The sequence below is a fragment of the Pongo abelii genome, chromosome 4 (assembly GCF_028885655.2).
Source record: "Pongo abelii isolate AG06213 chromosome 4, NHGRI_mPonAbe1-v2.0_pri, whole genome shotgun sequence".
Classification (NCBI taxonomy): Eukaryota; Metazoa; Chordata; class Mammalia; order Primates; family Hominidae; genus Pongo; species Pongo abelii.
The window spans coordinates 157,119,728-157,136,112 of record NC_071989.2 but is presented as its reverse complement, the minus strand read 5'-3'; the positions used below and the strand labels follow the sequence as shown (position 1 = coordinate 157,136,112).

At 37.7% G+C, this 16,385-nt stretch overlaps 1 protein-coding gene across 2 annotated transcripts in view; it reads left to right on the top strand.

Moving 5' to 3' along the window:
- HTR4 (5-hydroxytryptamine receptor 4) overlaps window positions 1-16,385 on the top strand; it is a 174,431-nt gene that overhangs the window by 137,321 nt on the left and 20,725 nt on the right. For both annotated transcript variants that reach the window (XM_002816058.5, XM_024247281.3), the window contains one exon: window positions 5,482-6,050. In XM_002816058.5, the coding sequence (XP_002816104.1) occupies window positions 5,482-6,050 (569 nt within the window). The remainder of the gene's footprint in view (window positions 1-5,481; window positions 6,051-16,385) is intronic.

The window sequence follows — 16,385 nt, the reverse complement described above, 5'->3', positions numbered from 1 at the left end:
AGGTTTTATACTGTGATTTTTATAAGAATTTTTCAGTCAAAAAGAAAATCCCAGATAGAAGCACCATAATGCAGGACAGAGTGCAGAGCACTGGAAATGATAAATATGTAGATAGTGTAAGAGAACATTGACTATTAAAATAACAATAATATTAATGTTTTGTGGGTTTTCAAATGTATGTAGGATTAAAATGCATGAAAACAATAGCATAAAAGGCAGGCGTGGGGCATGGGCTGTTTGGGATATTTGCATTGCCAAGGAAATGGCAAATGTATGAAATAGACTCTAATGAGCTGTAGCCCCTAAAATAAAGATAATAAAAGAATATATATCCAATAAGCTAATAGGGAGAGAGGTAATGTGTTAATATAAACAGGTATTATTCTGAAAATAAGCAATAAATATGGAAACAAGGAACCAAGAAACAGAAAAGATTAATAGATAACAGTAAGATTATAGACAAACCTAAATCAATTTGTAATTTTAGTAAATATTAAATTATTTAAAGAATAGATGCTAAAAGACAAAGTTGTCAGACTGCATCAAAACAAAATACAAATATATGCTGCTTGTAAGAGAGGACCATTAAATATAAAGTGGCAGAAAAATTGAAAATAAAAAAATAGAAATACATACACTATGCAAGTGATAATTCAAGGAAAGTTGGTGTTACTCTACTATTATAAGTGATAGAATAAAATTTAAGGAAAGTAATATTTCTTGAGGTAGAAATATTTCATAATGATAAAAATATCAGTTCAAGAGGATGATACATGATAACCTTATAATAGTCTATAAAACAAGATACTGAATATGTACAGGAATAAAATAGCATGTTTGTGAGTATATCATATATGTGTCTGTTCTTCATATCTTCATGCATGTGTATATTCACACTGGATGCAGATTGATCCCAAGAAGGGTAAGTGACGTTGGGTTAAGCAGCTCTCTTCAGTCAAGAGCTATTTCTAGAGAAGGTTGATGACTAAGACCTGTCAGCAGGCAGTGTTTATAGTTGGTGGAAAAGTCCTTCAATCCTTAAGAAAAATACTAGTGTGTCGCAGGGTCCAGTACAAATAGGACTTATTCCAGGAATTGTAATGCAATCAATGTAATTCATTGCATCAATAAAAGAAAGGGGAGAAAACCCACATGTTCATTTTGTTACTGCCAAAAATGCTTTGACAAAATTCAATACCCATTCATGATTTTTTAAAAATCTCATCAAACCAAGAATAGAATGTAATTTCCTTAATCAAGTAGAGGGCATTGACATACAATTTATAGCAAATATCATACTTAGTAAATTATTGAAGGCTCATCCCCTAAAACTGAGAGTGAAACAAGGTGTCAACTACTCTCATTTTTATTCAAAATTAGACGGGAGGCCCTATCAAGCTCAATAAAGCAAGAGAAAGTGATATTAGGATTGGAAAGAGAAAAAAATGTAACTGCCATTATTTGCAGATCATATGAGTATTTCCTGGAGAAAATTCAAAAGAATGTAAAGATGAAGTATTAGTTGATATCTAACTTAGCAAAGTTGCTGAATACATAGCCAGCTTACAATAAAAATCCTCACCAAGTTCTACATATTAGCAACAATTAGGAATGAGGATTTTAACATGGTACCATTTACAACAGAATAAAAACATAAAATACATAGAAACAAATATAACAAAAGATATGCAAGACACAAAGAAAATTATAAAATTAAAAAGTATTATTGAAATATACTTAAAAATACAAAGAGAAGGAATTACCATGTTAATTAATTCAAAGACTTAACATTGTAAAGACATCAGTTTCCCTTAATCATTTTACTCTCATTCCAATCAAAATCCTAGAAGATTTTTATAGAAATTGAGATATTAATTTAAATTTTATATGGAAATACTGAGATAAAAGATTATCCAAGAGTCTTCAAGAAAAGAAACCACAGTTCAAAGACTTTTATAACTAGATGTCTAAGATGTATGAAGTTATAGAAGTTAAAGCAGTACATGCAGAGAGAGACAATTCAAGAGAACAAATAGGAAATCCAAACGTGGAGCTATATGTATATACAGTCCCCTGATTTATGACCAAGTTTACACTGCAGTGCAACTAGGAAAAGATAATCCTTTCAATACATGCTGCAGGGGTCAATTCAATATCCATATCTTGTACATCATACCATACAGAAAAACTAATTTCAGGTGGGTAGAAGCATTAAATGTAAAAACTGGTCAGGCACAGTGGCTCATGCCTGTAATCCCAGCACTTTGGGAAGCTGAGATGGGCTGATAGCTTGAGCCTAGAGTTCGAGACCAGTCTGAGCGACACAATGAAACCCTGTCTTTACAAAAAATAAAAAATATTTAAAAATTAACTGGGGGTGGTGGCTCACACCTGTAGTCCCAGCTACTAGGGAAGCTGAGGTGGGAGAATTGCTAGAGCCTGGGAGTCAGAGGTTGTAGTGAGCACAACTGCACTCCAGCCTGGGCGACAGAGCAAGACCCCGTAAAAAAAAAAAAAAAAAAAAAAAAAGACATAAAAATTACTACAATACAGATATGCTAAGTGATCATGTAAAAGAATGTCTTTACATCTCTTGACAATATCTTTGAGACCGAGTCTCACTCTGTCACCCAGGCTGGAGTGCAGTGGCGTGATCTCAGCTCACTGCAACCTCTGCCTCCTGGGTTCAAGCGATTCTAGTGCCTCAGCCACCCTGGGAGCTAGAATTACAGGTGCCTGCCACCACACCTGGCTAATTTTTGTATTTTTTTATAGAGACAGTGTTTTGCCATGTTGGCCAGGCTGGTCTTAAACTCCTGGCCTCAAGTGATTTGCCTACCTCAGCCTCACAAGGTGCTGGGATTACAGATGTAAGTCACCGCGCCCGGCCAGTATCTTTATACTTAGGAGTAAACAAAGATTCGTAAACAAGATACAAGTACTAACCAAAAGTATAGGTTCTTTCAGAACTTCCTTCTATCACAAGATAGTAGAGTGAAAAGCCATGCCACACAGTTATATATGTGCAACACATAAATCTGACAAAAGACATCTAGAATATAAAAGAACTATTATATTAAAAATCAATAAGAAAGTCACAACTTAATTTTTAAAATGGGAAAATACCTGAATAATCAATTCAAAAGAGAGGATATCAAAAGGGCAAAACAGTGATTAACATTATTAGTTCTCAGGAGATGCACAGTAAACTGCACTAAGAAACTGAAGGGTTGTAATAAACTTAGATTTGATTGAAGTTTATTGGATTTAATTCAAAATTACAATGAAATAGCCAGGACATAGTAAACAGGGAACAAAGATGCAGAAAGCAGGGCACACTGAGAGTTTGAGGTGACTTACTCGGATTGAAACTGAAGATACAGCTGCAAGAATTGGGACTGACAAGATCTAGACAATATTTTACCATTCTGAAGGCAATGCTCTCCTCCCATTGAAGGAACCAGAGTGCTAATCAGGAAACAGATGCAGAAACTCAGTCTCACATGCTTTCCAAAAGGAGTGATGTCAATGTACTATAATTATGTGGATATGGATGCCCAGGACACTTTTCAGTAACAAAACATAAGACAAATCCTAATCTAAACCAATGGAAAGAGTCAAAAACACATGGAGTATTTTACTTATGTAATCAAATAAACTTTACCAACATCATCAACAAATCCACAATGAGATACCACTACATACTGACAATAAATTCCAAATGTTGGTGAGCACGTGGAGTAACTGGAACTCTCCTGCTCTCGTGGTGGAAATATAAATTGATACAGTCCCTTTGGGAACCATTTGGCTGTATATACCCAAGCTATGATACAGAAATTTCAGTCCTGGGTATATACCTAAGAGAGATGAAAATACACACACACACATACAAACTTCTACAAGAATATTCATAACAATTTGATGCAAAATAGCACAAACCCAAAAATGACTCAAATGTCTGTCAATATTGGAATATGTAATATTGTAGTTTATTCCTATAATGCAATATTATACTACAATGAAAAAGAATAAATTACCTGTACATGCAATAATGTCAGTGATACAATATTAAGTTAAAGAAGATACAGATTGTGTATTTTATTATTATATTGATACTTAGTTGGAAAACAAATAAAATTACATTATGATGATGTAGATGAGTGGCTATGTTTGGGCATATTAATGACTAGGAGAAGGCATTTGGGAGGCTGCTGGGTTGTCGATAATATTCTATAGTTTGATTTGAATAATAATTACACAGGCATATTTACTATGTAATAAGTGATTCATCTGTATATATACTTTATGTATTTTATATGTATTTTGGTTCAATAAAATATTCAAAAAAAGAAGAAGGATGGAGGGTTCAGCTATGTCAAAGGTGTAGATGGCTCATTTAAAAGGAGGAATGACAACACAGAGGTCATTGATAGCCTTGACCAGAGCATTTTCAATGGAGTGATTAGGGTGAACACCTAAATGGAGTGGGTTCAGGAGAGACTGAGAGGAGAGTAAGTTGAAGCATTGAGTGTTGTCTAGGTTCAAACTCTGGTTGGGTTCCAAAGTCCCTCATGACCTTGCCCTACCCAATCTTTATATTCTTTTCTTCCATTAAAATATCTACCCTTTCTTTCCCCCAAGCCCTAAGGCCCCTCTTGGCTGTTACACTAAAACACAAGCTGTTACAGTATAACACAGGCTGTTACTCTGTGTTATCTAAATGAGACAAACCTTCATCAGGGAACTCAATAAGTAGAGAAATGACTCTAGAAAAGTGCCCCATGGCATCCCCCAAAGAGCTAAGTTTAGCATGGTATAGAGCAATGGTTCTCAAATATTAATGAGCTTTCGAATTATTGGAAAAAACTTGCTTAAAATGCATATATCTGAGCTTCATTGCCCAGAGATTTAGAATTAGTAGATCTTTCAGGGATGAGAGTGGAGGGGTGGCAGCAGGGAGTGGGCAGGAATCTGCATTTATAATATGTACTGCAGGTGACTCTAATGTTACTGATCTGCAGACATTCTGTTAAGAGACTGATCTGTTATGTGCAAGCAGACAGGGAAGGGGGAACAGAGGCAGAATATCACTTCTGGTTGGGTAAATGTAATAAATGATTCTGTCTCTATTTTATTTCTCTTCTGTCCTGGAGCCTTCAGCTCCTCTTGTACAGATAAGTTCTCTGAGCCCTGGGATATGATCATGTTCCTTTTCTGTCATCAAGGTTCTTTGTGTTGTAGGCTTATAAGAAAACCAAAGCTTTGCTGATAAACTTTCTTTTCTTTCCTTTCCCCTTTACTCTTTTATTCTCCCATTTTCTTTCCCTGTTCTCTTCCCCTTCTTTTTATCTTCCAATCCTCCACTTTCTTCCTTTTCCCTTTTTCTTTTCTTACACTCTTCCCCATTTTTCCCACTTCTTTTTCACTTTTTCTTTCCTTTTTACCTCCTTTCCTCATTTCCTCTCTCCCTCCAATTCTCAGATAGAAAAGAGGAAGTTCAACCAGAACTCTAACTCTACGTACTGTGTCTTCATGGTCAACAAGCCCTACGCCATCACCTGCTCTGTGGTGGCCTTCTACATCCCATTTCTCCTCATGGTGCTGGCCTATTACCGCATCTATGTCACAGCTAAGGAGCATGCCCACCAGATCCAGATGTTACAACGGGCAGGAGCCTCCTCTGAGAGCAGGCCTCAGTCGGCAGACCAGCATAGCACTCACCGCATGAGGACAGAGACCAAAGCAGCCAAGACCCTGTGCATCATCATGGGTTGCTTCTGCCTCTGCTGGGCACCATTCTTTGTCACCAATATTGTGGATCCTTTCATAAACTACACTGTCCCTGGGCAGGTGTGGACCGCTTTCCTCTGGCTCGGCTATATCAATTCCGGGTTGAACCCTTTTCTCTACGCCTTCTTGAATAAGTCTTTTAGACGTGCCTTCCTCATCATCCTCTGCTGTGATGATGAGCGCTACCGAAGACCTTCCATTCTGGGCCAGACTGTCCCTTGTTCAACCACAACCATTAATGGATCCACACATGTACTAAGGTGAGTATACTAAGGGAGTTCATTGATTTGGTTGATTTGTATTACTCAGAAGGGGTAATGCTCCAGTTTTCTGTTTCCAGAGGGGTTATCCCTGAAACCTGCATAGAGTTTGCAAAGATTATAAAAGATTCTACTATCTGGTCATGGAATACAGCAGTGGTTAAGAGCTCAGGCTCTGGAGGGAGACTGATTTGAATACTAATCGAGTCCCCATAGTTCTGTGACCTTGGGCAGGTTGTTTAAACATTATTAATCTCAATTTCATTTTTTAAAAACTTAAGATAATAATCACTATATCTACATCACAGAGTTTTTATGAGAATCAAATTAGCTAGTGTATGTGGAGAGCACGGTACAGAGCCTGACACTTAACAAGTATTTAGTAAACGTTATCTATTATTATTTAAAGGTGGTACTTTAGAGTAGTGGTTAAAAGCATGGATTTTAAAGTAAAATAGGTTTTGTCTTGATTCTCAGTGCTCCTACTAGCCATCTGCATACTCTCTCTTGGTTTTACTTTCCTCACCTTTAAAAAATTGTAAGAATGTTAATTCTCATCTCATGTGTGTTTTGTGATGAGTAGAGATAATATATTCATATAGGGCATGACGTATAGTAAGCACTCACAATGGTACTAAAAGTTTTATTAATATTACGACCAATAGTAATAATGTAGTGCCTGAAAACCTAATATGGCCATAAATAACATGATAAACTAAAATAAATACCATAATAAATATACAACAGTAATACCATGTGATATAATGGACGTATGGGCAATCTAGAATTGGGGTAGAAAGGAAAGGAAGCTGATGTGGCTTAAGAAGCTCAGGGAAGGCTTCACAGAACACAGAATAGTATTTCCTACGAATTTGAGACATGGAGGAGAAGGCAGGGAAGCCATTTCAGGCAGATAGAACAGTACAAGGAAGGAAATGAAATATAAGAGAATACCGACAGGTCCAGTGATTTTTCTTCCTCAAGGTCACATAAGTGGATGGAGGTGGAAGTGACTTTGGAGTTGAATGTTCAGTGTCTAGTTATGGTACCTCTTTCCAAACCCTGAGACTTTTCTGGTCACCCTGGGCTAGAATTGTTCTCAGCTATGCAAAGCTATGTGTGATAAGTGTATTCATCCTGTAGCAAAACTGGATTGCCGATGACATTTTTTTCTTTGCCCTGAGATGCACAGGAATTTCTAAGGAGTAGTTCCTTCTTTGAGACAAGCATTTAGTTTTTCTAATGATGATTAGTATTCAGCTGTTCTGGCAGCTGAAAATTGGGAGATATTTTCATTTGCATGTGTAAGAAAAGAAGAAAAGAAAAATAAGAATTGCTATAAAATATAAACCCTGTGCCTCAGAGGCTGCTCAGAGCATGAATTCCATTTTTTGCTACAAGTGTAGGCAGATTTGTAGCTAAAGCCTAGCATGGTGTTGTGGTTTCAGCTGGTGGAAAGGCCCCAAAGGATACTCCTAGAAACTGACATTCTCTCTTAATTATTATGCCTTCAGGAGTGTCATAGAAAGAATTCAACCATAAAGTGTGTGTACAAGAACTTCTGTGTGGGTGCCAAATAGTTTTTAGCTATTTAATCTAGCAGTTGCCTAAGTACAGGCTGTTGACAACTTACAAACAGTGTATGCTCTGGTAATACACTTGCTAAGTCAGTTGTTTAGCAGTTGATGGTTTTTTTCATAGAGAGTTTGGGAGTTTCTAGGGCAGCCCAAGAAAGCCTATTTTACTAAATAAGATGTATTGTTAAAATCCTGCTGCATTGGTAATCTGCAGGATCATTGTAAAGCAAAGAGACAATTTAGAGATGGCATATGGATGTACACTCCATATTTTCTTCCATAAATTTCTTTTTTTTTTTGAAGAACCTTATATGGTATGAGTACAATTACCATTTTATTTTTTTCTTTTATTATACTTTAAGTTCTAGGGTACATGTGCACAACGTGCAGGTTTGTTACATATGTATACATGGGCCATGTTGGTGTGCTGCACCCATTAACTCATCATTTACATTAGGTATGTCTCCTAAAGTTATCCCTCCCCCCTCCCCCCACCCCATGACAGGCCCCAGAGTGTGATGTTCCCCTTCCTGTGTCCATGTGTTCTCATTGTTCAATTCCCACCTATGAGTGAGAATATGTGGTGTTTGGTTTTTTGTCCTTGCGATAGTTTGCTGAGAATGATGGTTTCCAGTTTCATCCATGTCCCTACAAAGGACATGAACTCATCCTTTTTTATGGCTGCATAGTATTCCATGGTATATATGTGCCACATTTTCTTAATTCAGTCTATCATTGATGGACATTTGGGTTGGTTCCAAGTCTTTGCTATTGTGAATAGTGCTGCAATAAACATACGTGTGCATGTGTCTTTATAGTAGCATGATTTATAATACTTTGGGTATATACCCAGTAATGGGATGGCTGGGTCAAATGGTATTTCTAGTTCTAGATCCTTGAGGAATCGCCACACTGTCTTCCACAATAGTTGAACTAGTTTACAGTCCCACCAACAGTGTAAAAGTGTTCCCATTTCTCCACATCCTCTCCAGCATCTGTTGTTTCCTGACTTTTTAATGATCGCCATTCTAACTGGTGTGAGATGGTATCTCATTGTGGTTTTGATTTGCATTTCTCTGACGGCCAGTGATGATGAGCATTTTTTCATGTGTCTGTTGGCTGCATAAATGTCTTCTTTTGAGAAGTGTCTGTTCATATCCTTTGCCCACTTGCTGATGGGGTAGTCTGTTTTTTTCTTGTAAATTTGTTTGAGTTCTTTGTAGATTCTGGATATTAGCCGTTTGTCAGATGAGTAGACTGCAAAAATTTTCTCCCATTCTGTAGGTTGCCTGTTCACTCTGATGGTAGTTTCTTTTGCTGTACAGAAGCTCTTTAGTTTAATTAGATCCCATTTGTCAATTTTGGCTTTTGTTGCCATTGCTTTTGGTGTTTCAGACATGAAGTCCTTGCCTATGCCTATGTCCTGAATGGTATTGCCTAGGTTTTCTTCTAGGGTTTTTATGGTTTTAGGTCTGACATTTAAGTCTTTAATGCATCTTGAATTAATTTTTTATAAGGTATAAGAAAGGGATCCAGTTTCAGCTTTCTACAAATGGCTAGCCAGTTTTCCCAGCACCATTTATTAAATAGGGAATCCTTTCCCCATTGCTTGTTTTTGTCAGGTTTGTCAAAGATCAGATAGTTGTAGATGTGTGGTATTATTTCTGAGGGCTCTGTTCTGTTCCATTAGTCTATATCGCTATTTTAGTCCCAGTACCATGCTGTTTTGCTTACTGTAGCCTTGTAGTACAGTTTGAAGTCAGGTAGCGTGATGCCTCCAGCTTTATTCTTTTGATTTAGGATTGACTTGGCAATGTGGGCTCTTTTTTGGTTTCATATGAACTTTAAAGTAGTTTTTTCCAATTCTGTGAAGAAAGTCATTGGTAGCTTGATGGGGATGGCATTGAATTTATAAATTACCTTGGGCAGTATGGCCATTTTCACGATATTGATTCTTCCTATCCATGAGCATGGAATGTCCTTCCATTTGTTTGTGTCCTCTTTTATTTAATTGAGCAGTGGTTTGTAGTTCTCCTTGAAGAGGTCCTTCACATCCCTTGTAAGTTGGATTCCTAGGTATTTTATTCTCTTTGAAGCAATTGTGAATGGGAGTTCACTCATGATTTGGCCCTTTGTCTGTTATTGGTGTATAAGAATGCTTGTGATTTTTGCACATTGATTTTGTATCCTGAGACTTTGCTGAAGTTGCCTATCAGCTTAAGGAGATTTTGGGCTGAGACGATGGGGTTTTCTAAATATACAATCATGTCATCTGCAAACAGGGACAATTTGACTTCCTCTTTTCCCAATTGAATACCCTTTATTTCTTTCTCCTGCCTAATTGCCCTGGCCAGAACTTCCAACACTATGTTGAATAGGAGTGGTGAGAGAGGGCATCCCTGTCTTGTGCCAGTTTTCAAAGGGAATGCTTCCAGTTTTTGCCCATTCAGTGTGATATTGGCTGTGGATTTGTCATAAATAGCTCTTATTATTTTGATATATGTCCCATCAATACCTAATTTATTGAGAGTTTTTACCATGAAGCGCTGTTGAATTTTGTTAAAGGCCTTTTCTGCATCTATTGAGATAATCATGTGGTTTTTGTCTTTGGTTCTGTTTATATGCTGGACTACGTTTATTGATTTGTGTATGTTGAACCAGCCTTGCATCCCAGGGATGAAGCCCACTTGATTATGGTGGATAAGCTTTTTGATGTGCTGCCAGATTTGGTTTGCCAGTATTTTATTGAGGATTTTTACATCGATGTTCATCAAGGATATTGGTCTAAAATTCTCTTTTTTTTGTTGTTGTATCTCTGCCAGGCTTTGGTATCAGGATGATGCTGGCCTCATAAAATGAGTTAGGGAGGATTCCCTCTTTTTCTATTGATTGGAATAGTTTCAGAAGGAACGGTACCAGCTCCTCCTTGTACCTCTGGTAGAATTCAACTGTGAATCTGTCTGATCCTGGATTGTTTTTGGTTGGTAGGCTATTAATTATTGCCTCAATTTCAGACGCTGTTATTGGTCTATCCAGGGATTCAACTTCTTCCTGATTTAGTCTTGGGAGGGTGTATGTGTCCAGGAATTTATCCATTTCTTCTAGATTTCCTAGTTTATTTGCATAGAGGTGTTTATAGTATTCTCTGATGGTAGTTTGTATTTCTGTGGGATCAGTGGTGATATCCCCTTTGTCATTTTTTATTGCGTCTATTTGATTCTTCTCTATTTTCTTCTTTATTAGTCTTGCTAGCGGTCTATCAATTTTGTTGATCTTTTCAAAAAAAACAGCTCCTGAATTCATTGATTTTTTGAAGGGTTTTTTTGTGTCTGTATTTCCTTCAGTTCTGCTCTGATCTTAGTTATTTCTTGCCTTCTGCTAGCTTTTGAATGTGTTTGCTCTTGCTTCTCTAGTTCTTTTAATTGTGATGTTAGGGTGTCAATTTTGGATCTTTCCTGCTTTCTCTTGTGGGCATTTAGTGCTATAAATTTCCCTCTACACACTGCTTTAAATGTGTCCCAGATATTCTGGTATGTGATGTCTTTGTTCTCACTGGTTTCAAAGAACATCTTTATTTCTGCCTTCATTTTGTTATGTACCCAGTAGTCATTCAGGAGCAGGTTGTTCTGTTTCCATGCAGTTGAGCGGTTTTGAGTGGATTTCTTAATCCTGAGTTCTAGTTTGATTGCACTGTGGTCTGAGAGACACTTTGCTATAATTTCATTCTTTTACATTTGCTGAAGAGTGTTTTACTTCCAACTATGTGGACGATTTTGGAATAAGTGCGATGTGGTGCTGAGACAAATGTATATTCTGTTGATTTGGGGTGGAGAGTTCTGTAGATGTCTATTAGGTCTGCTTGGTGCAGAGCTGAGTTTAATTCCTGGATATCCTTGTTAACTTTCTGTCTCATTGATCTGTCTAATGTTGACAGTGGGGTGTTGAAGTCTCCCATTATTATTGTGTGGAAATCTAAGTCTCTTTGTAGGTCTCTAAGGACTTGCTTTTTGAATCTGGGTGCTCCTGTATTGGGTGCATATCTATTTAGGATAGTTAGCTCTTCTTGTTGAATTGATCCTTTTACCATTATGTAATGGCCTTCTTTGTCTCTTTTGATCTTTGTTGGTTTAAAGTCTGTTTTATCAGAGACTAGGATTGCAAGCCCTGCCTTTTTTCTGTTTTCCATTTGTTTGGTAGATCTTCCTCCATCCCTTTATTTTGAGCCTATGTTTGTCTCTGCACGTGAGATGGGTCTCCTGAATAGAGCACACTGATGGGTCTTGACTGTTTATCCAATTTTCCAGTCTGTGTCTTTTAATTGGATCATTTAGCCCATTTACATTTAAGGTTAGTATTGTTATGTGTGTATTTGATCCTGTCATTATGATGTTAGCTGGTTATTTTGCTCGTTAGTTGATGGAGTTTCTTCCTAGCCTTGAAAGTCTTTACAATTTGGCATGTTTTTGCAGTGGCTAGTACCGGTTGTTCCTTTCCATGTTTAGTGCTTCCTTCAGGAGCTCTTTTAGGGCAGGCCTGGTGGTGACAAAATCTCTCAGCATTTGCTTGTCTGTAAAGGATTTTATTTCTCCTTCACTTATGAAGCTTAGTTTGGCTGGATATGAAATTCTGGGTTGAAAATTCTTTTCTTGAAGAACGTTGAATATTGGCCCCCACTCTCTTCTGGCTTGTAGTGTTTCTGCCGAGAGATCAGCTGTTAGTCTGATGGGCTTCCCTTTGTGGGTAACCTGACCTTTCTCTCTGGCTGCCCTTAACATTTTTTCCTTCATTTCAACTTTGGTGAATCTGACAATTATGTGTCTTGGAGTTGCTCTTCTCGAGGAGTATCTTTGTGGCATTCTCTGTATTTCCTGAATTTGAATGTTGGCCTGCCTTGCTAGGTTGGGGAAGTTCTCCTGGATAATATCCTGCAGAGTGTTTTCCAACTTGGTTCCATTCTCCCCATCACTTTCAGGTACACCAATCAGACGTGGATTTGGTCTTTTCACATAGTCCCATATTTCTTGGAGGCTTTGTTTGTTTCTTTTTACTCTTTGTCTCTAAACTTCTCTTCTCACTTCATTTCATTCATTTGATCTTCAATCACTGATACCCTTTCTTCCAGTTGATTGAATCGGCTACTGAGGCTTGTGCATTCGTCACGTAGTTCTCGTGCCTTGGTTTTCAGCTCCATTAGGTCATTTAAGGACTTCTCCACACTGCTTATTCTAGTTAGCCATTGGTCTAATCTTTCTTCAAGGTTTTTAGCTTCCTTGCCATGGGTTTAAATTTCTCCTTTAGCTCAGAGAAGTTTGATCGTCTGAGGCCTTCTTCTCTCAACTCGTCAAAGTCATTCTCCATCCAGCTTTGTTCCGTTGCTGGTGAGGAGCTGCACTCCTTTGTAGGGGGAGAGGTGCTCTGATTTTTAGAACTGTCAGCTTTTCTGCTCTGTTTTTTCCCCATCTTTGTGGTTTTATCTACCTTTGGTCTTTGATCGTGGTGACGTACAGATGGGGTTTTGGTGTGGACATCCTTTCTGTTTTTCAGTTTTCCTTCTAACAGTCAGGACCTTCAGCTGCAGGTCTGTTGGAGTTTGCTGGAGTTAACACTTCAGACCCTGTTGGCCTGGGTATCAGCAGCGGAGGCTGCAGAATAGCGAGTATTGCTGAACAGCAAATGTTGCTGCCTGATCGTTCCTCTAGAAGCTTCATCTCAGAGGGGTACCTGGCTGTGTGAGGTATCAGTCTGCCCCCACTTGGAGGTGCCTCCCAGTTAGGCTACTTGGGGGTCAGGAACCCACTTGAGGAGGCAGTCTGTCCATTCTCAGATCTCAAACTCTGTGCTAGGAGAACCACTACTCTCTTCAAAGCTGTCAGACAGGGACATTTAAGTCTGCAGAGTTTTCTGCTGCTTTTTGTTCAGTCTTTTTTTTTTTTCTTTTTGAGAAGGAGTTTCGCTCTGTCGCCCAGGCTGGAGTGCAGTGGCGTGATCTGGGCTCACTGGAAGCTCCACCTCCCATGTTCACGCCATTCTCTTGCCTCATCCTCCCCAGTAGCTGGGACTACAGGCACCTGCCACCATGCCTGGCTAATTTTTTTTATATTTTTAGTAGAGACAGGGTTTCACCATGTTAGCCAGGATGGTCTCGATCTCCTGATTTTGTGATCCACCCACCTCAGCCTCCCAAAGTGCTGGGATTACAGTCTTCCATAAATTTCTTCATGAGTTCATGAAAAGTGCAGGAAATTGGTCTGTAATGTTTTACTGTGGGAGTGGAGAATCTTATAAGAGTAAGGGTAGCCTATACAGAATAGTTGAAACCTGCATCTGCTAGAGGTTAAATCTTACAAAGGACAGGAATTCTGCCTATTTTATTCACTGCTATATACCAAATACTCTACATATTGTCTGATATGTAATAGGAACTTAAACTCTTGATGAATTAACAAATTCTAAAATTAATTCTTCCGATCAATTGTTTTAACTTAACACAACTAAGACAATTTTTGCATTTTTCTTAAAAATCCCACAAGTAGATCATCAGCAAATTCAGATGAATTCAGATGAATTGAAGAAATATAAAACCAAAGCAATGAAAATCAGTATCAGCTTTTATCCTGCTAATCTTACCCCTGTTCCCAGAGGCAATAGTTAACATTAGTCTGCTGATCATTTCAATGTATTTACAGACATTCATAAAAACCATAGAAATATCATAACTTTTTCTTACTCTATGTAAATGGGATCATTTTATATGTACTTTTCTACATCTTGTTTTTTATCCTTTAACAATACATTTTGAAGATCTTTTCACTGGGGAAAATATAGCTTTAACTCATTTGTTTCAGCTGTTCCATAATCTTCTGTACTAAAAATACATATTAAAATTTATTTAATTATTTGCTATTAGTGGGCATGTAAGTATTTCCAATTATTTGTCATTGCAAACTGTACTGTTTTTAATGCCCTTGAACACATTTCTTGGTGCATGTGCTAGTATTTCTTTCAGATAGCTACCAAAAATGAAATTGCTGTATTGACAGGTGTGCTCATTTAAAATGTTTATGTTTACTATAATATTGGCATCCTAACACACTGTAACAATTTGCATTCTCATCTGTGAGTGTGAGTTCTCCTCACCAACATTGAATATTATCAATCTTTCATATTTTCTTCATTAAAAAATATTAGGTTAGTGTAAAAGTAATTGCTGTATCATTTAATTTGCATTACTCAGCGATTTGTCAGATTGAACCTCTTTTAAATTAGTTATATACTATTTATATTTATTCTTATATAAAGTGCATCTTTATGTGTTTGGCACTTTTTGTGACAACTTTGTTGTATTTTTCTTATTAATTTCTGGGTGTTCTTTGTTATATTCTGTATATTCATCCTGTGTCATAGAATTGGCAAATACACCTCCCCATCTCCTGCTTGCTTTTTAACTTTGGTTAACTTTTGACTTATAGAAGTTTCAATTTTGAAAAGGTATTCTGACTTGACCTCTTAGAGTTGGCCTAGCTTCCTTCTTAAAATACTTCCTACCTTAATTTTCCTTAACACCATACTTTCCTGGTTTTCCTGCTAACTCACCAGCAACTTTTTCCCAGTCTCTTTTAGAGGCTCTTCCCCTCTCTCTGGCCTCAAACTGTTGGAGTTCTTCAGGACTTGGCTCTTGATACTCTTCTCAGACTATGCTCTTACTTTATACATTCACTATCTATAACTTTAAATACAATCTTCATGCTGTCAGCTCTCTCTTTGATCAATATCTCCAGGACATAACACTCCTCTGAGATCCAGAGAGAAGATCCAGTTTGCTTCCTTGACAACCCCATATAGGTATCCCTTAGAAATCTTAAATGAAATGTGATGCAACCAAAACAGAATTCTTAGCTCTGTACTCTTACCCCCTGTATTGGCCCATTTTGTGTTGCTATAAATGAATACTTGAGGCTGGGTAATTTACAAGGAAAAGAGGTTTATTTGTCTAATGGCTCTACAGGCTGTACGAGCATGGCATCAGCATTGGCTCAGCTTCTGGTGAGGCCTCAGGAAGCTTTTACTCATGGCAGAAGATGAAGTGGGGTTCATACATGTCTCAAGACAAGAAGGGGAGCAAGAGAGAGAAAGAGAGGAGGGAGATGCTAGACTCTTTTTAACAACCAGATCTCACAATAACTAATAGAGTGACAATTCGGTGTTCCTTCAAGGAGGACACCAAGCCATTCATGTGGCTTCCACCCCCATGACCCAGACACCTCACACTAGGCCCAACCTCCAACTCTGGGGATTACATTTCAACATGAGATTTGAAGGGGATGAACATCCAAACTATCTCACCCTCCAACCACAAGTTTTCTGAGTCATCCCTATCTCCATAAATGGAATACTCTTGTATCATGTTACTAAATCAAGACACTTTTTCTGTGGCTCTGAGGGAGAGCTAACATATTAGAGGGCAGGCTTAAGGATTTAAAAAGAAACCAATCAGCTGGTATTGAAGAGATGGAGCTAAATAAAAATAACTGTAAAATTCAACCATGGGGGCAAAATATAAGTCATAAAAATGTAAGATAAATAAATTCCTAGCTGCATGTATAAAATTTAGAATTTTATAGGCATGTCTTCATTTTCCTCACCCAAGGCAAACATTTAAAAAGTACTGGACAGGTCACTAGAGACCTCTTTCCATTTTATTAATAATAATGATTATGATTATGAAACCTAACATTATTCCAGAAAAGAATGTTTGTTA